At 36.9% G+C, this 25,018-nt stretch overlaps 1 protein-coding gene across 10 annotated transcripts in view; it reads right to left on the bottom strand.

Moving 5' to 3' along the window:
- Positions 1-855: 855 nt before the first annotated feature.
- Positions 856-25,018, bottom strand: part of LOC110094954 (probable leucine-rich repeat receptor-like serine/threonine-protein kinase At3g14840) — a 30,851-nt gene continuing 6,688 nt past the window's right edge. For 2 of the 10 annotated variants that reach the window (XM_028694532.1, XM_028694530.1), the window contains 24 exons: positions 24,580-24,754; positions 24,427-24,498; positions 24,272-24,340; positions 24,108-24,179; positions 23,917-23,988; positions 23,743-23,814; positions 23,590-23,661; positions 23,408-23,479; positions 23,235-23,303; positions 23,061-23,132; positions 18,930-19,001; positions 18,785-18,850; positions 13,475-13,537; positions 13,352-13,387; positions 13,153-13,196; positions 11,698-12,074; positions 11,422-11,617; positions 10,631-10,771; positions 9,414-9,532; positions 9,112-9,322; positions 8,728-8,965; positions 1,703-1,850; positions 1,267-1,633; positions 856-1,175 (listed from right to left, as the gene is read on the bottom strand). In XM_028694532.1, the coding sequence (XP_028550365.1) occupies positions 1,313-1,633; positions 1,703-1,850; positions 8,728-8,965; positions 9,112-9,322; positions 9,414-9,532; positions 10,631-10,771; positions 11,422-11,617; positions 11,698-12,074; positions 13,153-13,196; positions 13,352-13,387; positions 13,475-13,537; positions 18,785-18,850; positions 18,930-19,001; positions 23,061-23,132; positions 23,235-23,303; positions 23,408-23,479; positions 23,590-23,661; positions 23,743-23,814; positions 23,917-23,988; positions 24,108-24,179; positions 24,272-24,340; positions 24,427-24,498; positions 24,580-24,754 (2,849 nt within the window). In that variant the 3' untranslated portion in view covers positions 856-1,175; positions 1,267-1,312. Of the gene's footprint in view, positions 1,176-1,266; positions 1,634-1,702; positions 1,851-8,727; positions 8,982-9,111; positions 9,323-9,413; positions 9,533-10,630; positions 10,772-11,421; positions 11,618-11,697; positions 12,075-13,152; positions 13,197-13,351; positions 13,388-13,474; positions 13,538-18,784; positions 18,851-18,929; positions 19,002-23,060; positions 23,133-23,234; positions 23,304-23,407; positions 23,480-23,589; positions 23,662-23,742; positions 23,815-23,916; positions 23,989-24,107; positions 24,180-24,271; positions 24,341-24,426; positions 24,499-24,579; positions 24,755-24,950; positions 25,013-25,018 lie in introns of those variants that run through there. The other 8 variants (XM_028694531.1, XM_028694533.1, XM_028694534.1 and 5 more) reach the window with 7 other exon arrangements.

Here is a 25,018-nt window from a genome sequence, read left to right as displayed (position 1 = left end):
AATTGAATTCACATTAATCTCATTAAATAAATAGATTCAAATCAATCTATATTAAAATTTTAACTAATTTTGATAATTAATTTACCAGTTTCATTGAATCAGTTCTATTTACCTATTTGTTAATTAATCAAGTTCGGGCGTTTAAATCTGTTAATTAGGAATAAAATGATCCATTTTCCCCACGATTTTAAGAAATTTCAAACAGAGTAGGCAGTTCGTCCCTCTCGTCCGATTCGAGCAATTCAACCATTTCTTTTTAAAGTCAAACAGGAATAGTCAGGTTTGTTTTTCTTAACAGAATTTTATTTTTTTTTGGTGACAGAACCGTCTGCAGATACGCCTGGCTTCGCCGAGCGCGCTTGGCAGCCAGTAAACCCTAGCAAATCTATCGCCACTGTACCCATAGCCGGAGCTTTGAGACCCCCACTTAAGGGATATCTTTCATAATATAACTATTTCTATTTATGGAAAGGAAATTCAAATTTAAATTGGCTCAAATGTTAATTTAATTGATTTTTCAAATTTACCATGAGATGAATTAGGAAAGTAGTGATTGTTAGGTTGAAACTTTGAAGACAAGGGGGGATGATGGGGCCGGCGGCTAGGAGGGGATATGACTGGCTTGCTGTTGGGTTGGGTTGTGGAATTCAGCTTAGGGTTTGGGGAAAAAGTCTAGGCTAGTAGTTTGGAGGGGAGGGGGGTGTTCGACAAAGAGAGAAGAAAGGGAGGGGAGAGGACGGCGGCTTGGGAGAAGAGAGAGGAGGAAGTTGGTAGAGGAAATATTTCCTGCAGCTGGTGGGTAGTACTTTACCCTCACCTAGAGACTTCAAACTCTTACAAGAGCTCTCACAAACATCCAAGAACACAAGTACTGAAAATTTTAATAATAGTATTCATTATGCCTCAAAAGAAGATGAGGGGGGCTATAAATAGCCAAAATACAAATCAAATGACAAAAGTGTCCCCTTGGGTCACATAAGCCTACTCCCTCAAGTGAGGGTAAAAAATAAAAAAGATGCATAAATAAATCAAATACAAATAACTCAAAAATAAAGTGTTCTAATCATGACCGTAGATCTTTGATTACTTTTTTGACTTTCCACGGTCGGATGTCCTCATCAGCCAAGATCCTCAATGATTCAAGTCCTTCAGTATATTTTATGATCAAATTAGTTCTGTTTGGATAAAATAAGAACATTAACCTGAATATTAGCAGAACATCCTTATCCCAAATGCTAAATAGTTAAATAAGCATTAGACATTAACCTGAAGCCTGCAGTGAACGAGAAGGATCAGAGTTGGAAGTGCCAGGCTAAGAATCATCAATCACTTCCCCATGGAAATGTAGAATCGGGCTTTCTGAAGCTGAACACTTACAGTCATGAGGATTATACATGATTTCCTGAGCTATATGTTCGCCCAATATGCCTGAATATGGAGCAAAATCTGGAACGCTGATATCGGATGTCAGCATGGACACCACCATCGACATTGGTGGCCTCCTAGCAGGTAATGAATTCGAACACAACAAAGATACCTTGATCATCCTTAGAGCTTCTTCCTTGTTGAAATCAAGCCCCAGATTCTTGTCAACAAGCATCAGTAACTCCCCTTTCTCTCTTAGCATGTGCGCCTGCCATACCATGCAAAATTGATTTAAATTACTGTTAAAACGGCTAACAGAGAAATTAAACTTGCATACCCAATCCAAAAGGTGAATGTCTCCTTCGTTGGTTATCTTTGTGACACTCTTCCCAGTAATAATTTCCAGTGCAACAATTCCAAAGCTGTATACATCTGCCTTCAGGGTCAAGTAGCCCCTTGTAGCATACTCAGGTGCCATATATCCCCTGAAAAAAAAAAAAAAAAAAAAAAAAACTACTTAGATCTTAAAATAATAATTTTCTTAAAGGATTCATGTTATTATTATTCGATAAGTTTTATGCTGGCTGTCAACTACTGTTGGGGGGGGGGGAGCCCTTGTGGGCGCAACTTGCATTAAAACAACTTTTGGGAGGGAATTTTTGAATAGAAGGGCTGTTTAGGAATTTTGGAATTTTCCTTTGGCTTTATTTAGTGGCTAATGTTAGAATTAGGATTTTCATCTTGAATTTGAAAAGGATTTGAGATCTAGGGTTTGTGTGCTTGGGCTCTAGGCTTGGCTAGAGCTTTTGGAGAGTGTCCTTCCTCTCGAATTGAAGGAATTTGTATCGTTGCTGTTTTTATTCATCTACTAGTGGAATATAAATTCTTTGCTTGATTTCCTTCATATGTCCCTTCGTATTTTCTCTGTTTTCCACTGTTTTTGGCTGATTTTCTGCTGTAAACAGCAGTTGCTATTGGTACTTCAATTTGGGTTAGGTTTGCTTGCGAATTCAAGTATTTACCTTAGGATTACTTGCAAACAAAAAATATTACCTATCAAATTGGTATCAGATCATCGTTTTGGGACTATCGGCAACTGAAATTCTGAAATTTCAGCGGGTTTTTGGCATCCGGAAGAAAATCTCTTGAGATTCGTTGGAAGAAAGATGATTGGGAAGAATGTTGAAGTCTTGGAATGCGAAATCAGTCAATTAAAATCAAATTTGGAGGAAACATTCTTTGATTTTCAAAATCGAATTACCTCCAATAATGAAAGGTTGGAAGGTAAGTTCACTGTGATGGAAGAGATGTTGAAGAAAGTACTTGAGATGAAAACCAATCCAACGACATCGGAAGCAAAAGAGACCACCGACGGCCATGGCATAGGAGGAAACCTGAACCCGTTTAGGGGGAGAAAAAATCCGGAAGTGGAGATCCTTGAGGGAGAGGATGACATGCCACCTTTAGACCCACTTCTAGAGAGGAGATGAGTATTGGATATGAAAAGAGGGGTGCTGATTTTGTGGGAAGAAAGGGAGATTTCCACCACCATGAGGCTGAATTTGAAAGGAGGAGAGGGGAAGTTGATGATGAATACGGTTTTGATTGTCGGAGGGAAGATAGGGACAATTGGGGAGCACCTCCCATTCGCGACATGGGAGGATATTGAGGATTCAAGGGCAATTGGGGTGACCCGAAGGTGAGAAAGCTGAAGATGCCCATCTTTGAGGGCGAGGATGGCCATGGTTGGATCTACAAGGTGGAACGCTATTTTTCCGTCAACGGGCTGATAGAGAAAGAGAAGCTAATAGCGGTAGGACTATGCTTGGAGGGAAAGGCACTGGCTTGGTACCAATGGAGGGACATGGGGCAACCCATCAGGAGTTGGAGAGAGTTCAAGGAGTGCTTATTGGAACGTTTTCGAACCAGTAGGGTCTGAGACTTCTATGAGCAATTCTTTGCCTTGATGCAGGAAGGGATAGTGGCAGAGTACAGTGATCGGTTTGAGTACCTAGAAAGAAGGTTTGATCGTCTATCTGAGACCGTTCTTGAAGGAAACTTTATGAAGGGGCTCAAACCGGAGATCAGAGTAGCTGTTAGAGTGATGCGACCGCATGACTTGGGGGAGGCCACGGAGTTGGCGCAGTTGGTTGAGGACCAGAAGCATCTGGAGAGGGAGGCTCAATGCAGTAGTATTGGGGGATCCTACAGGATGACTACTACTTTCCTAGCTCCCAAAGGAGCTGTATCAAGAGGCTCATGAGAAGCACCAAAGGAGAGGACTCGAGGAGGGGGGCCTGGAGGAAATTTTAAAAAGATGACTGAGAAAGAGATTCAGGAGAAGCGGGCTAAGGGGTTGTGTTTCAGGCGCGATGAGAAGTACATGTCAGGGTATAGGTGTAAGGACCGAACTCTTCAGGTTCTTACTGTCTATGATGACGAGGAAACTGAAGAGGGAGGTGAGAGCAGGATAGTGGAGGAGGAGGAAGAGAAGTTACATTTGGACGTCGCAGAAGTCTCCCTAAACTCTGTGGTGGGATTCACCCCGAGTCACACCATGAAGGTGATGGGGGAAATAGGGGATCGGGAGGTAGTGGTGCTAATCAATAGTGGGATCACCCACAATTTCATCTCTAACCAGATTGTAAATCTGTTATGGGTGAAATTAGTGGACAGGAGAGGATACGAAGTGATGATGGGCACTAAGAAGGTGGAGATGGGGAGAGGAGTGTGCAGGGGAGTGGTATTGACCATTCAAGGGCTACAGGTGATGGAGGATTTTCTTCCCTTAGAGTTGGGAAGTACCGATGTCATCTTGGGAATGAAATGGCTACAGACTTTGTGGGAGACCAAGGTCAACTAGGGTTCTCTGAGGATGAAATTGATGGTGGAAGGATAGAGGATGGTTATCCAGGGGGATGTAGGGCTGTCAAGGCAGGAGTATCTCTCAAATCCATAATCAGATCCATACATGAGGTGGGGGTGAATATTTGGAGCTGCAACGCTTGGAGGTCAGTGTGGGGGAAAAGGGAGACATTTCTCTGGTGGTGCAACTACTCGTACAACAGTTCAGGGAGGTGTTATATCCACCTTAGGGCTTACCACCACCCAGAGAGCAGGAGCATGCCATCCTTCTAAAGGACGGAGTGTCATCGATTAGTATTCGACCTTACCGCTACCCCCAGATTTAGAAAGTAAAATTGAGAAGCTGATTAGGGAGATGTTGGAGGCAGGGATCATCAGACCCAGTGTGAGTCCCTTCTCTAGTCCAATCTTACTAGTCAAAAAGAAGGATGGGAGCTGGAGGTTTTGCATGGATTACTGGGCTTTGAACAAGGAGGCAATACTAGATAAATTCCTCATTCTGGTGATCAAAGAGTTATTAGATAAGCTGCACAGAGCAGTAGTGTTTTCTAAGATGGACCTGAAGTTGGGCTACCACCAAATCAGAATGAAGGAGAAGGACATTCAAAAGACCGCTTTCAGAACGCACGGGGGTCATTATAAGTTCTTGGTAATGCCATTTGGCCTCACTAACGCCCCCGCTACTTTTCAGTCCCTGATGAACAGGGTGTTCCGGCAACATCTCAGAAAGTTTATGCTGGTATTTTTTATGACATTTTGGTGTACAACCAAACAGAGGAGGAGCATTTGGAGCACTTGAAGGAGGTTCTGAAGAATCTGCAGGCACGTCAGCTAAAAGCTAACTTAAAGAAGTGCAGCTTCGCCCAATCTAGGGTGAAATATTTGGGACATGTAGTGTCTCAAGAGGGAGTGGCGACCGACCAATCAAAGATTGAGGCAATGCAAAAATGGCTAATGCCTAGGAACATAAGGGAGTTTAGGGGATTCCTAGGATTGATTAGTTACTACAGAAGGTTTGTGAAGGGGTACAATACCATCGCTTGGCCTTTGACTGAGCAACTGAAGAAATATAATTTTTTGTGGGGAGAGGCGACAACCAAGGCTTTTGAGAGGTTGAAGAAATCCATGATGACGGTCCCAGTGTTAGTGCTTCCAGATTTCAGTCAGATCTTTAGTGGAGACAAATGCATCAAGGTATAGTTTGGGAGCAGTGTTGATGCAGAATCAGAAGCTTATAGCCAACTTCAATTAGGTGCTATCGACCAGGGCTCGATTGAAGTTAGTATACGAGAGAGAGCTAATGGCCATCGTCTTGGCTATTCAGAAATGGCGCCCGTATCTTTTGGATAGGCATTTCATTGTTCGTATGGATCAGAGGAGTTTAAAATACCTGTTGGAGTAAAGGATGGTGACCGAGGAACATCAGAGGTGGCTGTCAATGCTTTGAGGCTATGATTTTGAGATCCACTATCGGCTTGGGGTGAAAAATAAGGCGGCTGATGCCTTATCCAGATGTGTTAGGGAACTTCAGGAGTTGACAGTTTCAGTACCACTGATGGTTAATTGGGGGGCCATCAAGGAAGAAAGATTGCATAACAAAGAGCTGAAGAAGATCAAGGAAGACTTGAAGAATAATAGTAGTAGCCATTCGGGGTATTATCTGGAGGGGGAGAGGTTGTTACACAGGGGAGGTTTTTGATGCCACGAGCATTAGTACATATTCCTAAATTATTACAGGAATTTCGCGGCAGTGCAGTTTGGGGACATTCAGGAGTACAAAAGACATATAGAAGGCTGGCATCGGAGCTCTACTGAAAGATGATGTATAAGGATGTTGAGGAGATGGTGGCAAGGTGTGAGGTGCGCCAGAGAAATAAATATATGGCAATGGCACCAGGATGGTTACTCCAACCATTAGCACTTCCAAACAGAGTATGGGAGGAAGTGTCCATGGACTTCATTGACGGCCTACCATGCTAAGAGGGATTCACAGTCATTTTAGTCGTGGTGGACCGACTTAGCAAGTATGCCCATTTTATTCTTTTACAACATCCTTACACCGCAGTATCAGTGGTGGTAGCATTTATCAGGGAAGTGGTTAGATTACATGGGATTCCTGAATTGATTGTATCTGATAGAGACAAAGTGTTCCTCAGCCAGTTTTGGAGGGAGCTTTTCAGGATGCAGGGCACTGTTCTCAAGAGAAGTACTGCCTACAATCCACAGACAGACGGACAGACAGAGGTGGTGAACCGGAGCTTGGAAATATATTTGAGATGTTTTGCTTCTAAAACACCGCGGATGTGGGCGAAGTGGTTATCTTGGGCCGAATATTGGTACAATACATCGTACCATTCTGCTTCTCATATGACTCATTTCAAAGTGATGTATGGTAGAGACCCCCCACACCTAGTGCATTATGATAGGGGAAGCAAACCGGTTTCTTCAGCTGAGCAGTTTTTGGAGGAAAGGGACAAGGTGATGGATGAGTTGAAGAAACATCTGTTGAGGGCATAATAAATCATGAAAAAGCAGACTGATTCACTTAGGAGGGACATGCAGTTTGAAGTGGGAGACAATGTGTTCCTAAAACTACGTCCCTGCAGGCAAAGGACAGTTACTATAAGGGGGAACGAGAATCTGTCACCGAGATACTTCGACACTTATGAGGTGTTGGACAAGATTGGGGTAGTGGCGTACCGACTTAAGTTACCACCATCAGCCACCATACACCCAGTGTTCCATGTGTCCCAGTTGAAGAGAGCTCTCGGGGAGCATGCACTTAGTGCAGAATTATCATCTACACTAACTCAGGATTTGGAAGTAGTTTTAGAACCACTGGAGCTTGCAGGAGTGAGATCAGATAAAAAGGGTAACAAAGAAGTGCTGATTAGATGGAGAGACCTTCCCGACTTTGAAGCTACTTGGGAGCCATTTGAAAGAATGAAATATCAATTTCCTTCATTTCACCTTGAGGACAATGTTAGTTTTTGGTAGGGGAGTATTGTTAGACCGGCCCAGGAGGGGCCGGCTGGATCGGTCCAGTCTGGACCGGTCCTGTTCTATTCCAGGCAGAACCAGGGCAAAAAGGGTACTCTTCCCAGTAACAATTTCAAGTGCAACAATTCCAAAGCTGTATACATCTGCCTTCGGTGTCAAGTAGCCCCTTGTTGCATACTCAGGTGCCATATATCCCCTGGAAAAAAATAAAAAACTAGAAACTTAGATCTTAAAATAATAATTTTCTTAAAGGATTCATTTTATTATTATTTAATAAGTTTTACGGTGAATATCAACTACTGAGGCCGCCCAGGAGGGGCCGGCTGGACCGGTCCTATTCTATTCTAGGCGGAACCAAGGTAAAGAGAGGGGGGGGAGCCCATGTGGGCTCAACTTGCATTAAAACAACTTTTGGGAGGGAATTTTTTAATATAAGGTCTGTTTAGGGATTTTGGAATTTTCCTTTGGCTTTATTTAGCGGCTAATGTTAGAATTAGGGTTTTCATCTTGAATTTGAAAATGATTTGAGATCTAGGGTTTGTGTGCTCGGGCTCTAGGCTTGGCTAGAGATTTTGGAGAGTTTCCTTCCTCTTGAATTGAAGGAATTTGTATCGTTTCTGTTTTTATTCATCTACTAGTGGAATACAAATTCTTTTCTTCAATTCCTTCAGATTTTGTCTGTTTTCCACTGTTTTTGGCTGATTTTCTGCTGTAAACAGCAGTATCCTTGCTGTGGGTACTTCGATTTGGGTTAGGTTTGCTTGTGAACTCAAGTATTACCTTAGGGTTACTTGTGAACTCAAGTATTACCTTAGGGTTACTTGTGAACTCAAGTATTTCCTATCAACTACCTAACGCAACCCTCCACTTTTCTCATCCAGGACTTGGGACCTAGCAACGGTAGTGTTAAGATCTTAAAATAATAATAAATAGTCAAATTTTAATGGGAGGATATCAGAGAATTACTAAAGGAAAACAATTTTCCAAAATGTAATTGAAATGCCAAAGAATTTGATCACACAGAAAGAAAAGGTTCGTCATGGTAATTGCTGTTATAGGCAAATTTATAAAACAGATATATTGAAACAAAACTAAAGCAATAACAGTCTTTGGCCTGGCTAAAGCCACATGCAATAGCCATTACATTTTTGAGAAAGATAATATGGAGTAGGAAAAAGTGCTTTATCCACATGTAAAAGACTACCCTGGTCAAAGTTAGATAAATGATGGCCAAAAATTACAACTTACATTACAAACTATGAGCAGTATTTTGATGTTGCATGAGAGACAACAGGATAAAAATTCATGTGGGATTTCCATTAGATTAAAATGGTTCGTGGTTGAAAGTCGTCGTGGAATTTCCAAAATTTGCAATTTACATTACAATCCATTGGCCAACTCACATTATTGTCTTTGGCTTGACAAAGAAAAATAGAAAATAAATACATAAGGTATGTGCTTTGACAAAAGAATAGATAATAGGAAAGGGTGCCTTACATGGTTCCAGCTACTCTGGTGCTTATGTGGGTGTGTTCATTTTCATTGAGCTTAGCCAAGCCGAAATCTGATATCTTCGGATTCAGTTCCCTGTCTAGTAAAACATTGGTAGGTTTTATGTCTCTGTGAACAATTCTGAGCATCGACTCCTCGTGAAGATATGCCAAACCTCTAGCAATACCAACACAAATCTTCTGCCTTGTTAACCAATCCAGTTTCAGTTCGTATTTCTCTGGGCCTAAACAATCATTTACCTATAGGTCAGAATTTTCATTATCTAGGAAAGATAGGAGCAGACCAAAGAAGACTGGAATAAAATTATTTTATTTCTTTAGGAAAAAGGCATTTAAATTTTGACAAATGAGCTCATAGACTGATCCTCACCAAAAAGAGCATTGGCAAGGCTATTATTCTCCAAATACTCATATACAAGCAGTAATTGATTTTCTTCAACACAGCATCCGTAAAGCCTTACTAGATTTGGATACTGTAGAGCAGAAATCATGCCTATCTCATTAAGAAATTCACGATTTCCTTGTGTCGACTTCGAGGAAAGCTGTTTCACAGCTATCATGGTACCATCTGACAATAAACCCTGAACTGAAAGCGCATTGTGAGAAAATCAAGTAAAATGTGTATATTCATTTTAAAACAAATCATCCATAAATCAATAAACTTGAATATACCCTGTAGACTGATCCAAAACCTCCTTCCCCAATCTTGTTAGAGGCACTAAAATTATTGGTAGCATCTTGTATTTGCCTTAGGCTGAAGGAACCAGTTTGCAGCTCTAACCGCCTCAGATCTATCCAAGAAATGCAAAAGACAAACTATGATGAAAGCAACTGACTTGGATTTGCAACAATAAGCACATATTTCAAGAAAAGGAAAAACATTAAAATACTTCTCAGAATAATCTATTACATTGCAAAGTAATCAATATATAACAAGGAAAGAAAAATTAACATGTAGATATAATGAGGTACTTCCCTTGAAGGCCTGAACATAACATAAGATGATAGTTACATTACAGTGAAACAGGGGAAAAAATTCAAGGGTAAAACATACCCTATGTTATGATGGATAGCCTTAGAAGGAGAGAAATTTACATATGCTCAGAGATTAGCACGCAAGAGAAGGATTTTGGAACTTAAAAGTTGAACCAAAATTAATGCGGATTAAAATACTTAAATAAATTAAGAAGACAGGAAACCAGGGTCTGAGAGCCTACAAGCCATTCCTATAGAAGAAGAGATTGGTGGAGTTGATGTTACAAAGAAATAAAATCAAAGAAAAGTACTAAAGAAAATGCATTTAGCAAATAATGATGAGATTTTCAATCGAAATTAAACAAGCTTAAAAAGTGAAAAAGTGAAGTGAGCTAAATCAAAACTGCAACTTCATTGCTTACATTATATGTTGGTCTAAAGAAGGAGAAGGAAATAATATAGATGTTTTACGTGACGCCAAACTAAAATTTCATAGCATGAGAAGGAAGAGGCAAAGCAGGGCGTGGGCGTTCCAAAGAAATTTCTTTTCTTAATCAACAGCGGATGAGTTTCTGGCCTTAATCTTGCATCCTGTTTTTTTAGCACTTCTTCTAAGTTTAGCGTTCAAAAAGATCGAAGGACATCTGAAAATCAACATTGTTCAGAAATACAAATCATATTCGTTGAGACTAGGAATTTGATGATCTTAGCAATGTTTTGCATTGATTTGTCTCTAAAACAAGAGCTAGTTTGATTCGGTCACCATTGGTTTTTTGTTGGTTCACTGTCACTATTGGTCCCGTGTTGTTGGCTTGTACCACCTTTTGAATCTAAAGTATGACACTTCCAAGCAATGAACTTGCTAAATGGGAAGTTAGGAAACATGATATGACATGTATGAAAGATGTGATTACCTTGGCGTATTGAATCCCTTCTCCTGAAATAACCTTTCTTCCAAATTGCATATAAAAGCAAGATAATCAGACAAAGTGCTGAAACGAGGATTCCCACTACCAGAATGACATGCTTTCTGCTTTTTCTTGGAGGCTTGAAATCTGCAAGAGAAATTTGATGAAAACAAAATAAGTGAAGCATAACTTTAACATTAGTTCACTACATGATTATATTAACTTAATTTCTAACACCTCAAATTTTATTCCCTTAACAGAAAGAAGCCTTTTTAACCCATTAAATTTTCCCAAGTTTGAGAAAAAGCACAAATGGGCAAGGCAACCACGATATAATTTTGATAATGCAACTTTTCAGAAACTTGGCATATTACAGTTTTTTTCCTATGCCTGGAGTATCTACCTTTAAGATATGTATGTACTCATCGAAGGTACTGTTTCAGATACCTCACATGTAATATTATATTCTTGATAGCTAAGAAAGCTCCTACAGTGCCACCACACAAACAAAAAAAGGCATGCTGATGTACAGATCAGGACGCTCAACTGGCAATCTCAAGGAAAAATATTCCAAAAAAAAATGGCCCAATAAACTATTTTAAATGAATATCAAACAAAGAATATCATCAACAGCTGCATGATCATCATTATTAGTCTTATCCCAACTACTTTGGTCGCTTGAATATCAAATAAAGAAGAATCATGCTAAATGTTAGTCCTGATTTATCAACCCACAAGGAACCAATGTGGTTTAATTCAAATAAGCACCAACAGCTCTTAGAATAATACTGACTTACTGGGAGCCACAGATATAGCTGATACGAGAGGACCATAGGTTCCACTTATAGGGATGTTTGTTGTTCCTTTGCCAGCCCAATAAAACCGAATCTCCAACTTATTCTTTGTAACAATGGCATTAAACTTCTTCACAACTGCTTTTTCTGACCCATTTGCCTCAACTTTGATATTGAAGTCTTTCAAAACAAGTTCTCCCTGTAAAAAACAGTATAAATGAAGAATAAAAGATTATATATGCAAAAAAGGATTAAATTGACTTTGATCTCAGTCTGTACCTGTATATAAACATCAAATATTCTCCTGCCAGGACTGATATATCCATTGTAGTCAGTGATTATTATCTCCGCAAAGTGCAGTTTAACACTATAGTTCCCATTTAATAAGCAAAGTCCATAATAACTAAGAGATAATGGTGAAATTCGTGCATTTGCGTACAATTCAGAGTCAGGCATGGAAAGATTCTGTCTAGTTGTTGTTATAAAATTGTTATTATCACTCAAATCCAGAAAAGCGCCGGTGCTACTAACTGCCCAGTTTGTACCCACACGAAATGTTGAGACACCATCAGATCCATCATTATCTGACTCATATATCAGGTTATCATCAGTAGTCACCTGATCTCCTCCACAATTTATATTCAATGACCGCTGATCTGAGAGAAAAAAAAAAAACAGAATTGTAAGATGAAAGCTTTCAGTTTGAGTAGAAATGAGTAGGGGTGTCAATTCGGGTCAACGAGTCGGGTTTAGGTCGAACCCGATTTGACCACGCCGTAAACGGATTGACACTAACCTGACCCGAGTTTGCAAACAGATCATGTTTGTCAACCCGGACCTGACCCGTGCAAGTTATCGGGTTGACCAAACCCGCAAACCCAACTCCAAACACATGAGGTGAGTCAGGTGAGGCCCCAACTCCAAACACATAAGGTGAGTCAGGTGAGGCCAGTGGCTCACGCTGGTGCGATCGTATGTGGCCATGCGGGCGAGGCAGAGGCCAGCCGCTAGCAACTCACGTTGGTGCGGGCGAGCGGGGACGCCATGACGAGAACTGGATGGGACGAGTTAGCGGGGGCGGGACAGGATGGGTCGACGGGACGTGCGGAGTTAGTGCCTGCGGACGAGACAGAATGGAGGGACCCGCATCAGCAGGGACGGGATAGGACAGACGGAAAGGCATTTTTCTCGGATTACTTTCAGGTTTTCACGTCAACTCGAACCCGACCCAATTTTTAAAACGGTTCGACTTGTCGAATATGAACCCGACCCTTATGTCAAACGGGTTGACCCGAACCTAGAATTTTTTTGGTAGGATCCGGATCGTGTCAAATATTGACGTCCCTAGAAGTGAGTCAATGAACTTAAATAGACAAAACAGATAGATGAATCTTAAAAATGGACTCCTTGCCTCATGGATTACTTTTGATCAGAAGAAAAAGAATTTCTACAAGTCACACAGTTTCCCATAAAACATTACTTGAATTTTAGTAGTTTATCGACTTTTGTTTGCTTAATCAAATTAAGAACTAAATTACCATACACATGATAATGATAGTAAAATGTTAATCTGATTTATTGGATATATCAACCTAAATGTCCTCCAATACTTCTGCACTGCAACATCACATTTTTATGAAAAAAATAGCAGCAATAAGCAAAAGGATGAAAAGAAATTATGATGGCTTTAGTTTTAAAATAGCAGTTCATTTTTTAGCTCAATTAAATGCTTACATCCAGCACAAGGAATTGCCTCCAAGCATGGCACTCGTTCAGTCCTAGATAAACATAACGGAAAGAGTAGATTGATGCTTAGAAATATTAGCATGAAAAAAAAAACAATTTGATACCATTTAAAAAAAAATGTTAAACCTCTAAAGAGTTACTTAACTCAAGCAAGCTATATTATAATTTGCAGATGCGAAAAACTTACATATTATGAAATGAATAGGAGCTTCCCAGCAAATTGCTGAATGAAACAAGTAGATACAAACAATTATGAAATATATATCTGACAACTTCCAGGGCATTTAAGTTGGACTTAAACAATACTTACACTTTTCCCACTTGACATGTTTGATCTTGAAAATTCAATGTGAAATTATTATAAGAAAGGTCACTGCAAAATATGTTTCATTAAGAGCTACCAAAGGAGATATAAAATATACTAAATACATGCTAATGAAAGTTCAATTAAGAATCAAACAATTGAAGCTGTTATTGAAAAAAGAGAAATAATTATTTGACATGAAATGACCAAAAGAGCATTGTGTATTGGCATTTTTTGTCACTGGAGGGTTTCACGTTCATAATTGATATATCATCAAAAAATTATATTGATCAAGCACGAATCTCAAGGCAAAAATCGAGTTGGAAACTTCAAAAATTAAATTGGAGACCATCTGAACTCCGATTTCAGCAAACTTATAGTCAAATCTCGGAAATACAAACCCAACAACACCAAATTGAACTCAATCTGAGCCTAAATGAGTCCACATCAAAGACCCGAAGCGCATTTGGAAGGTTGAATCCATAATTTGGATTACCAAACAGTTTCCAAATATGGCATGCTTATAGTCGAATCGAGTGGCTTGATGAGACAAATCCAACGAGCCCAAAATCGCCAAATTCTGATATCATTAAGACATTAGAATGCTCAATAAACGGTCTACGATCAAGGGATTAACATCAGCCGTCCATTCAAATCACTCCCAATTTACCAGTGATCTTCCTTCTATTTATTGGTCATGCTACTCTCAGAAAACTATAAATAGACCCCTCATTTTTCATAAAAGGAAACCCAAGCAAGAAGAAAAGAGAATGAAGAAGAGAAGAGAAGAAATGAAGAGAAGGAAGAGACTCGTCGACCACTGCCGGACTTTCGCCCGGCAGCCGACTGACGCCAGAATTAAGGAAGCAAGAAGAGAAGAAAATGAAGAGAAGGATAAGACTCCTCCTCAACCACCGCCGGACTTCCACCCGACTCCCAACTGACGCCGGAATTTTGTCAGACTGCCAATTGGCTCTGGAATTCTGCCCGACTGCCGACTGACGCCAGAATTCTGCCTGACAACCAACTGACTCAGGAGTTCTACCCGACCGTCAATTGAAGCCGGATTTCCGCCCGACAACCAGAACGTCCCCGGATTTTCGATCTCCGTTTGTAACTGAATTTCAACCCTGAGTTGATTATTGTAATATGATCGTCCTCAATTTCAGGGACAAGTCAGCTACTTTTAATCTAAGCAAACACTAGTGGAATCCTTTCAACTATGTGCGACCTCGTGGTATTTCCCTTTTCCATGGTTTCCACGTAAAAATTCTGGTGTTACTTTTTATTTTGTTTGTGTGTTGGATATCTGTATAAGACCAAGATGAAAAATTTTCTAACTCTATCGCCGCGTATATTCTATCCCGCAACAATAATAGTCATAACTTCAATTTAGTTGAGCTAGCCATCAATTAGCATGAAAACAAATCTATATTTAGTTGGGCAAATCAAGATGAAAAACATGCTTATTTGATAGATAGTTCAAGGATATTTCCATTGCGCCATTTTTTTTTCTTGTTGAAGGGGGTGCAACACAAAGTTGCTTCAAAAGAAGACATTTTGGCGTTTGTACCTCGAAAATATTTTCTTGATAGCTTGTGATCAATTTCCATCCAATAAATTGGAGCGAAAAAGATATGAAAAATTAATAATTATGATTTTCAGGTTTTCTAGGCTTTTATACTTCAATGAAGAAGCATGTGCTGAAAGCAGTTAGTCCATTTCCATCCCAAACCACTTTAAGACCTGACATACAGGAAATAAAGCATTGAATTGGCACAAGACACATAACAAGAAATATAATGACCAAAATTTTTTTGGATATATAGGAAAGAACATTTTCTTTTAAGTGGTTATCATACATATATGTATATTTACCTAATCTAAACTGAAACAACAAAATATTAAAATCATTCAGCCAATTTCCATCACAAGCCTCTTTTGTCCAGAGCAATGAAGTGTGAACCTGACACACAATAAGGTACTCATGTATGAATATCAAAAGAGTTTGATGATGAAAGAATCTTAACAAGCAATGAACCACCAAGAGATGTTCATATACAATCTTCAGTCATGGTTGAATGTTGATTCCTCGTTTATTGTAAATGGGGATGGTGAAGAAGAAGTGGGTGCTAGACAAAGTTGCTTCAAAAGAAGACATTTCAGCATCTGTGTATCGAGAACATTTATTGACAGCTTGTGATTAATTACCATCCAATAAATTGTTGTTCTACAAATAGATGGATAGGATGATTTATTTGTCTAGGTAATCGACGCATAGAGTGTGGCGTATTTTCTTGGTAAGAATGAATGAAAGGACGTATAGTTATACAAATATCATAGTATACTCTAGATTTTTGTTAGACCAGAATTATTTGGCAAATATTTTTACTTTATCCAGATATCGTGCCCTTGCAAGTCCCAAATAATAAGGCTTCATGTTATAATGAACTAAGATTAAATCAAAATTCCATATATATACTGAAAGTCAAAATCTTTCTAATAGGAAATTCATGAAAGTGACGACAATAAATTGGAATCATATAGGGTGCTGAGAGGCTTATGATTTTTTATTCAAGTAAGTTGCAACATCATTATTATTTTTAACACATTTTAATATAATTGAACTTCATGTTTGTAGAAGATTAAATCAAATATCTCATTATAAGTTATTCATTCATTTTTTATTTAAATTAGATATGGAGAGATATTTTAAAAGAAAAAGTGAATTAGATGAACGTGGCATGATATGTGGTGATAACAATGCCCATTTCAAACAAACTCACGTAGAAATCAATTTTGATGACATTCTTGTTGACCCTAGATTAAAGAAGAAACATTTTATTATCATCCAAATGAAAGGGAATGAGTGCTAAGATATTACTTGCAAAAAGAACCATGTCAGCCTTGTGATCATGAATTCCCATGTACAAAAATTGAAAATAAATTACGTAGATTTAATCCTGCGTGATTCAAAGATTACAAAGGATGGTTAAACTATAGTATAACAAAGGTTGCAGCTTTATTATTATTATTATTATTATTATTATTATTATTATTATTTTAATAGACCTGAAATAAGATAACAAGTTAGTAGTGATAGTTTCAACATTAAGGAATTCAGAAATTGGAAAAAGAATGATAATTTAATATTCATGTTGGTCAAACTAATAGTGCTCATAATATTCCTTATCATTAAAGTATTTTACACTCGGATATATATGCAACTTCAAGAGGTTAGCAATAAATTTGATGAAATAAATACAAAGTTACTTTATGTGTATGGCATATTTAAATCTATGCGATTAATTTTCAGCTTTTAATGAAGAAGGATTGATATGTCTAGCCAATTTTTTAACAAAATTTTCAAATATAGATCTCATCATATTAGAAAGCAAAGTTGACATTTTTATCATTGATATGAGATCAAGTTATGCATTTAGAAATTTAAAAGGAATTGAAGAGCTTGCTCAAAAATTAGTGAAGACAAAGAAGAATGTTATTTATCATTTGGTGTTCATGCTTACAAAGCTAACTCTAATATTGCCTATTGTTACAGCCCCGGTCGAATGAGCATTCTCTACTATGAAAATTATAAAGAATCATCTACGCAATTGTATGGAAGAAACTTGGATGAATAACTATTTGATTGCTTATATTGAAAAAGACATTTATTAGAATTGAGAATGAATTAATTGTAAAATAATTTCAAAAAAATGAAGACTCAAAAGAGAAAAACTATAGATAATAGGTAAAGAGAATATGAAGAGCAAATGCTCTCAATTGTAGGGTTTTTCTTTATTATATAATTTATCTTTTTATAATGATAATTTAAAAAAAAATTTAAAACTGCCAATATCAGTCCCAAAACCGGATGAAAAAGGATGAGGTTATTTTTAAAATCGATAATTTGTGCCCACAGAAAAAAATTCCTAGCTCCACTCCTGCTTCTCCACTCTCTATTGGTTAGTGTCAAGGGTCCTCCCCCCAATTTATGTTAGGTTCTCTCTCTTTTATTATAGCTCATTAACTAATGTAAGACCACTTGCACACAAATCTTCACCAGAAAAATGAATTAATGGAGAAGGCGCAACCACGAAACCAAAGGGTTCAGCCAACCCCAAACTAATAGGTGCATTGAATCTAAATCACACATGATTTAATCACCGACCATGGTCAAATGCAGGTTCATAACCATTCAAGCATCATAGCCAGACAAAGGCATTACTTATTATGTCCTCCTAACAATCCATCATCATTCCCCCCGCCCCCCCAAAAAATAATAATAATAATAAAGCCAATTATGCTTGAGGAGCTTCAAATCATGGAATGTGATTCCATTCGATGTAAGAACACTAGTGAAACTGGATATTCCAAAAGCATGAACTAATAGAGAAGGAACAACCAATGTTCAATAGCTAAAGATTCAACAAATCCAAACATACGTGACCAATTAATTCACACCCCTTAACTCAATCATCAACTACGGTCAGATACAAATCCATCACACTCTCCATTGTAAACCACAGGCGACATGACAAATGTTATGTTGTCTAAACCCTCTCTTACAGATATACATACAGAAATGTGATATAACATTTATAACCACATATTAAAGAACATAATTACAAGTAAGTTTGTCTAATTTGCAAAGTTTTGTAGGCCTTTTTTTACCTCTTCATGGATATAAAGTTGAAGAAACTTTTTGGATGCCATGAAAGATTTCAACTTAGTGGAGTTCATTTACATGATTTATGAATTATTTGCATGGGCAGGTAAAGATTTAATTAAAATGATACAAAGTAACTGGGAAAATATAATAATAAGATTGATTTGATATATGATCAATTTAGACTATCAATTGTGTCATATGTGCTTGTACAATATCTTCGAGGGCTGCTAAAATAATATGCACCTAAGAAGGAAGTTTTTACATTAACATAATTAACTAAAATTGACATAATTATCTTCTTCTAAGGGCTCAATTGGTTTCTTAAAGTTAGAATCCATGCTTTGAAAAAGGCAAATTTATGGAATTTTTTCATTGTAGAGATCATTATTGATTTTGAACTTTAAAAACTCCTTCAAAATTCCTCAAAAGTGATCATTTTACTTTCAGAATAAAAATGAGTGAAAAAGAAATCATCATTTTCAAAAACATATGAGCCCTAAGAAAGCATAGCCACTACAAGTTGTGATAAGACTATAATTGCGTAGTAATGAACGATAACCAGAAAAAAATTTGAGAAGCTCATTGTAAATATAAAAAAAAAAAAACCTCCAACAATAATACATAATTTGGAAAGAGAATCACACATGTTGTTTTTGCCCAAAAGCATCCAGTCAGGTACAGAACCAGATAAGTTATTACCGGTAAGAAACCTGCACAAACATCATCAGTAAATAATATCAGAAAGGCTTACGTCAAGACTAAAATGTGCAACAGCTCTGAATCACTTACATCACATTAGTATGCAGAAGACTCTGAAATGTCGTTGAAATATTTCCAGATAACTTGTTGAAGCTTAAATCCCTGGTTAAAAAAAGAAGAAGAAAGATCACACAGGTTCTCCTCAAATATACAACCATTGCATGCAAACCTTGTTGCTTTTGTTTGAAGTTTTCCTCTATATTATGCAGATGTATTTATGCTACGTTAACAGTAGTAGATTTTATAGGAACAAGAAGTGCAATAAGCATACATTTGAATGCATATGCCTTTTTGTGCTGGTAAGACAAAATTTCTTCTAGGCGAAGGAGAAGGAGAATTCCTTTTTTTAAGTATTTGTTATGATGTCTAGTTTCATAAATAATTGCCAGACTAAGAAGAGAAACTCATCTCACAATCTATGATTCAAGAAACACGATACCAAGAGATTTACAGGAGTGAGAAGTATTGATAACTGAGGAGAAAGGTGGCCTACAAGTGGAACGATTGGAAAGGGGTATTTTTAAATGGTTGATAAAGGTTTAAGGAAGCTATTAGAGGTTACTTTGGTCGAAGAGGATTCTGTGATGGTGGATTGTTTAAACTGGTGAAGAGGTGATTAAATAAGGGAAGATGGGACTTTGCTTAAGAGTAAGGAAATTGTGGTTGATTTATGAGGGTTAGGAGAGGGTGAGGTCTTCAACATGTAGTTAGGTAACAGAAATGATGGAATAAGGTTATTAAAGGGTTTTGAGGTGTGTAAAAGTGGTGGAAAGGCAAGAGGACTAATTTTGGACAATTTTGAGGAAGCTTACAATGAAATAGAAATCTTTTGCACGGAGTTAAAGGAACTCCAAAATTCAAGAGAGGATGAATGAAAAAATAGGATAAAATTCTAATATAATATAAGATAAACCCAGCCTCACCAAAAGAAGAGGGATAGGAGAGTCACCAAATCGATCTCAAGGAAAAAGTCACCAAGAAAAATTCAAATAAGAGAAAACTCTCAAATATATTTAAAAACACGATCACTGCAGCCTAAAATCTATATCTATATATATCTCAAGGAAAAAGTCACCAAGAAAAATTCAAATATATTTAAAAACACGATCACTGCAGCCTAAAATCCATATCTATATATAGCTTTTATCATATATGAACCAACATGGGATAGCAAAAGTCACATCCAAGTAGGAAGCCATCAATCATAAGACCAAGGAAGAGGGGGGCCGAATTTGTTCATTCATGAGTCTACTTAAATTTTTAAAAGACACTTCTTCATTTTTCATCCACGCAACAACAGATGAATCATCACCAGAATGGAAGCTTGATGAAGGAAGAGGCCAAGCATTGACTTGTAAAGGCGATGTAGCAAAGATGAGGTTGAAGCTTTTGAGTTTAATTTGCTTAGATGAACTAGAATTAACTAGCTTGCATATCAACCTTTTGCATGATTGCATGGTAAACTATTACAGCATTTAATGCACCATATTACATTACTAAAACAAAAATACAATCATGCAAAAATAAAAACACAAAATAACATAAAAAATATTCATGAACTATGTTTTACATCAATAGTGGGATTAGGATAAATGAATAAAATCTTGAGTCTAAAAATATGGGTGAAATCTTAATTAATGGGCTCATATGCTAGCCAAGATAATCAAAACAAACTTAAGGTAATAAGAAACAGTGAAATCTTCTCTAAGAAATTCCCCAAAAATCAACCAAAACCAACAAAGCTGGCATCTTTGCTTGGATTTAGGGTATGTAGTGATACAGATACTTCAATTTGGATTATTTTAGCTATTACGGATTATTTCAAGCAACTTAATTTTATTTCCTTTTTATATATTTAGTTTTCATAAAAAAAATAATTCTATTTATCTTATCTTTAGGAATATTCTAATTATAGGATTTATCAACATTTAACTTTGAATAAATTTAGTTATTCATGCAATTTTATCCTTAAATAGATATATTAATGCATTTTAAATTATCACCTTATTATAAAATGAATTTTGAATAAATTCAATCTTTTCCTCTTCTACTTTCGCTTTCCTCTTTTCTATGAATTCCTCTCTCCTCTTCATTTTGTTCCATTCCCCTAGTTTCTCTCACTAGCTTTCCTCAACATTAAAGGTGAACTCAAGTGACAAGTGTCTATTCAACTTGGCCTGATTTGATTTAGTTTCAAATCTTAATAGCCTAGTGTGACTAAGAATTTAAAATTTTGGAACATTCCAAAACAAAGTTGATTTGAAAACTATAAGAAAACGATGTCCATAAGAAGATGGACAAAAAAAGTGAAACTTGGCCCAAATAAATAGTGGTTTACAAAGGCTAAAGAAAGAAAAGAAATTAACTCATCCTAGCATTTGATGTTGTATGATACATATGTGTAACTTTTATATTTTATGTCGTTTTGCACTTAGATTATTTGAATTTCAAATCTATTTCACGTAATTTATCATTTGACACTTTATATTTTATACAATTTTATATTTCATATGTATGTCAATTTGTTACTTCATAGTTTAATAAAAAATTAACATATAATTCTTTAACATATTATTTGGGTATTATATAAAAAATCACTTTTAGTATTTATTTTTTACTTTACGCAAATTTTGAATTTTGAGGCTTATGACTTACTTCACCAATGAAAAATACCTTAATACCCAATTATGCAATTTAAAATCTTGACCCTAATGATGGTCGAGTTGAAAGTGAATCTCAACCGAAGAGGATATTACATTTTTTTTAAATACCTCTAAAACCCATTGCAAATACAAATATTTTAAAGTGACCTCAGCATCACCCCGATGATAGCCGTGTTGAAAGTGAATCAACCAGAAGAGACTGCTTAATTTTCAAAAATAACCTCCCAAAATTCTAAATTATCCATCCAGGGCTTAAATTCCAATTAAAATTAATAAAATTCAATGTCCATCAAATTTTAAATATTTGGAATGAAATTAAACACCAAAAACTCAAAGTAAAAATCTACCCACCCTCCACAATAAATTGTCTGGAACTATAAATTTGAGAATAACTTCAGCTCACAAAGAGTGAATGTTCAATTGGTGTATTGATAAGATTCATTTTCAAATAATCTCTCGCCAGTAAGGATGTAGCACGCATCCTCTAACCGATGGTTTTGCCCTCAAATGAAATCACAAATAAATGGTTATGACTAGGACAATTTGACAGGATAGTTTTGCTGCAAAATAGTACCACTAAATTACAATTACAACTAGAACTTGTTTATTTGGCAATGACTCTAAACCTTGAGACAAACATCCACCCTAAGTCTATATAAGGTACCTTTAGATGAAGCAACTCATGGCTGCCGACACGAATCTTTTGATCAAGTTAGGTCCACTATCTCCTCTGATTAAATAAACTAGAGACCACAACAGTTTAAAGTGATGAATCATGGAATCTTGATTGAGCTCATCATAAGTCTTCCTCCATCAGTTTTAAATATATGGTGATAAAAAAGCATAAAACCCCAAATTCAAAACTTTAAAATTGTTGCTACTATACGTTGCGAACTTAGCACCTATCTAACAACTAGTCTTAATCGAAAGTTTTCTCTCGTTGGTAGGAGGGATACTTAACTAAAAGGTCTTGCACCTATAGAAAACTAGACCTTATATCATAAAGTTTTCACAAAATGAGGGTAAAATCTTTGAGTAATGTCTTATCTTAAATCTAAATTATCTTCTTAAAATTTATCCTAGAATATCTCTGTTAAAACTATCCTCTATCAATAAAAAGGTGAGGAGAGGCCAGGGCATGAATTTTCAGAGCCCACATTTAAAACATATTTTAGTTTGCATTCTAGCAGAAGGGAGTATCTACTATAATGTTGCCTTCATATGCAAGAGCTAGTATGAAAAACTAAAATAGCTTATCTGATGCTCACTAAAGAAGACATAGTTTTCATTTAAAACAAATTAACCTTTCAAGTTGTTCAAAGTAAAAGTTTGGCCCTTCATTTGATTAGCACCAAAACCTAAAAATTAATGAGAATAAATTTTAGTTTTCTAAGAGACACTCATTCATGATGAAATCACGTCCAATTCTTATGTGTTTGATCAGAGAAAGTGAAGCATCTGAGACAAATTGTACCAAAGTTAAGGATTTTTTACTTACAGCCGTTTGAGATTTACAAAATTGTCCATAAATTTGGGGATCACTCCGGATATACCACAATTCCTTAAAGTCCTAGACAAGAAATCAATGTAAATCAATGTACTGACCCTCAATACCAATAAATATCATTGAGAGGCACATTAACTGCAACAGAAGGAAGAGCATCAAACTTACAGATATTGCAGTTGTTCAATACCTTGCAGCTGTGGAAAGCCAGAGTTACCAACTATGTCACTGATTCGCCTGCCAACAAAAAAGATTCAAATGAAACTTGGAAACATTTCCTTCTGGGATAATCTGATAGAAGGTAGTTGATACAAAAATTAATAATAGAAGTTTTTGCATACAAGTCATCCAATTTCTTCAAACGAGAAATTCCTGAAGGAATGGGCCCTTGAAGACCACTTGCTTGAAGGTCTCTACAATAAATAAATTTACATGTTAGAATTCAAAACTAGAATTATTCATCATAAAAAAAGGAAGCCATGAAAGCAGAAAAAAGTAAGTTTCAGGAGGCCCTAATGCTCACAGTCTTAGAAGCTGTGTCCAGTTCTGGATAAACTGTGGTATCTTTCCATTGAAGTTGTTGCTGCGAATCAAACTGCACCACGACTGTATAATTAAAAATCAGCTTCTATGAATAAATGATGCAAATCCACATAAGGAATCACCGAACACTTACAAGTATTTTAAATTGGTTAAATTAGTAAATGTATCCGGCAGCTCGCCAGACAAAAAGTTCGACGATAATTGACTGCAAAACCAGGAAAAAAAAAGTGCATAAAGGGAACAAGTAACTGCATCTTCGAAACAATAAACAGGAGAAAGGGAGGAAAAAGGTTAAAAAGAAACTCACAATAGCTCTAAGCTGTTGAGATGCCCAAGCTGCTCTGGAAGAGAACCCATAAGTTGATTTTCTTCGAGCACCCTATGGAGCAAATTAAGAGAGGGGGTGGGAGAAATTAGTACTGACGAAGTAATAACCTTCTCTAAAGAATTGAAAAATGAAAGACGTAAAGAAAAAAAAGAGGAGGGATATTAGCCTACAGATTTCTAAGGTTTGTGAAGTTCCCAATCCATGAAGGGATTTGCCCTGAGATTCGATTGCCAAGAAGAGAACTACACCAACACAAATTCAAATTGTTACAAAAGCTTAGTGAAGCTCCCAATCCATGTGCATTTTCAAGCTAAGCAATCACGAAGCAACCTACAAATTCACAAGTGGCAGAACAGCCCACTCTTTGGGAATTGATCCATAGATATAGTTGCGGGTGAGGTCACTGTCAAATTTAGATTTTCTCATTAATCAAACAGCCAAAATCAATATTCGTCAGATCCTAAACCCTAAACTTATTCGGTGGCATACATTTCTTGGAGGAATGGAAGCTTTGCCATTTCTGGTGGGAGCCTTCCCACAAGGTTCTGAGACTTGAGGACTCTGCAAATAATAAATAGATCAAATGAACTAAACCACCCATATACTTGATTCATAGCTTGCACTTAACACACGAGACCTTACATGCTTGTCACATGGCAAACACTTCCATCATCAGAGCAGTTATTGCACCATACGCTGTTTTCAAATCCAACAAGAGCATTAGGAGTGACCCAACTCAATTCTTGGCTACACGGATCCACGCTAAAATCCCAGTTGGTTTTATTTAATGCCATAGCGATGCTTTTGAGAGCTTCAACTGATCAATTAAGAGAAACAACTCTCATTAGAGAATGATTATCCAAAATAATACACTTGAACTAAATCTCAAACAACTGGTTTTGAATGCAGCATTAAGGTCAAGTTCAAAGAATAAATCTCCAATTACTACAAACAGTTGGAATGAGGACAATAATCTCAATAATCAAACTAAGAGAAAAAGATAAATGGTTTACTCTCTTCCGGAGGGAGACGCGTCTTAACGGACTGAAAAACGAATCCAATAGCTAGAAAAAGAAGGAAC

The sequence above is a fragment of the Dendrobium catenatum genome, unplaced genomic scaffold, assembly GCF_001605985.2.
Source record: "Dendrobium catenatum unplaced genomic scaffold, ASM160598v2 fragScaff_scaffold_501, whole genome shotgun sequence".
In the NCBI taxonomy this organism is placed as follows: domain Eukaryota; kingdom Viridiplantae; phylum Streptophyta; class Magnoliopsida; order Asparagales; family Orchidaceae; genus Dendrobium; species Dendrobium catenatum.
Note: the sequence above shows the minus strand (reverse complement) of the source record. Positions and strands in the feature narration are given on the sequence as shown.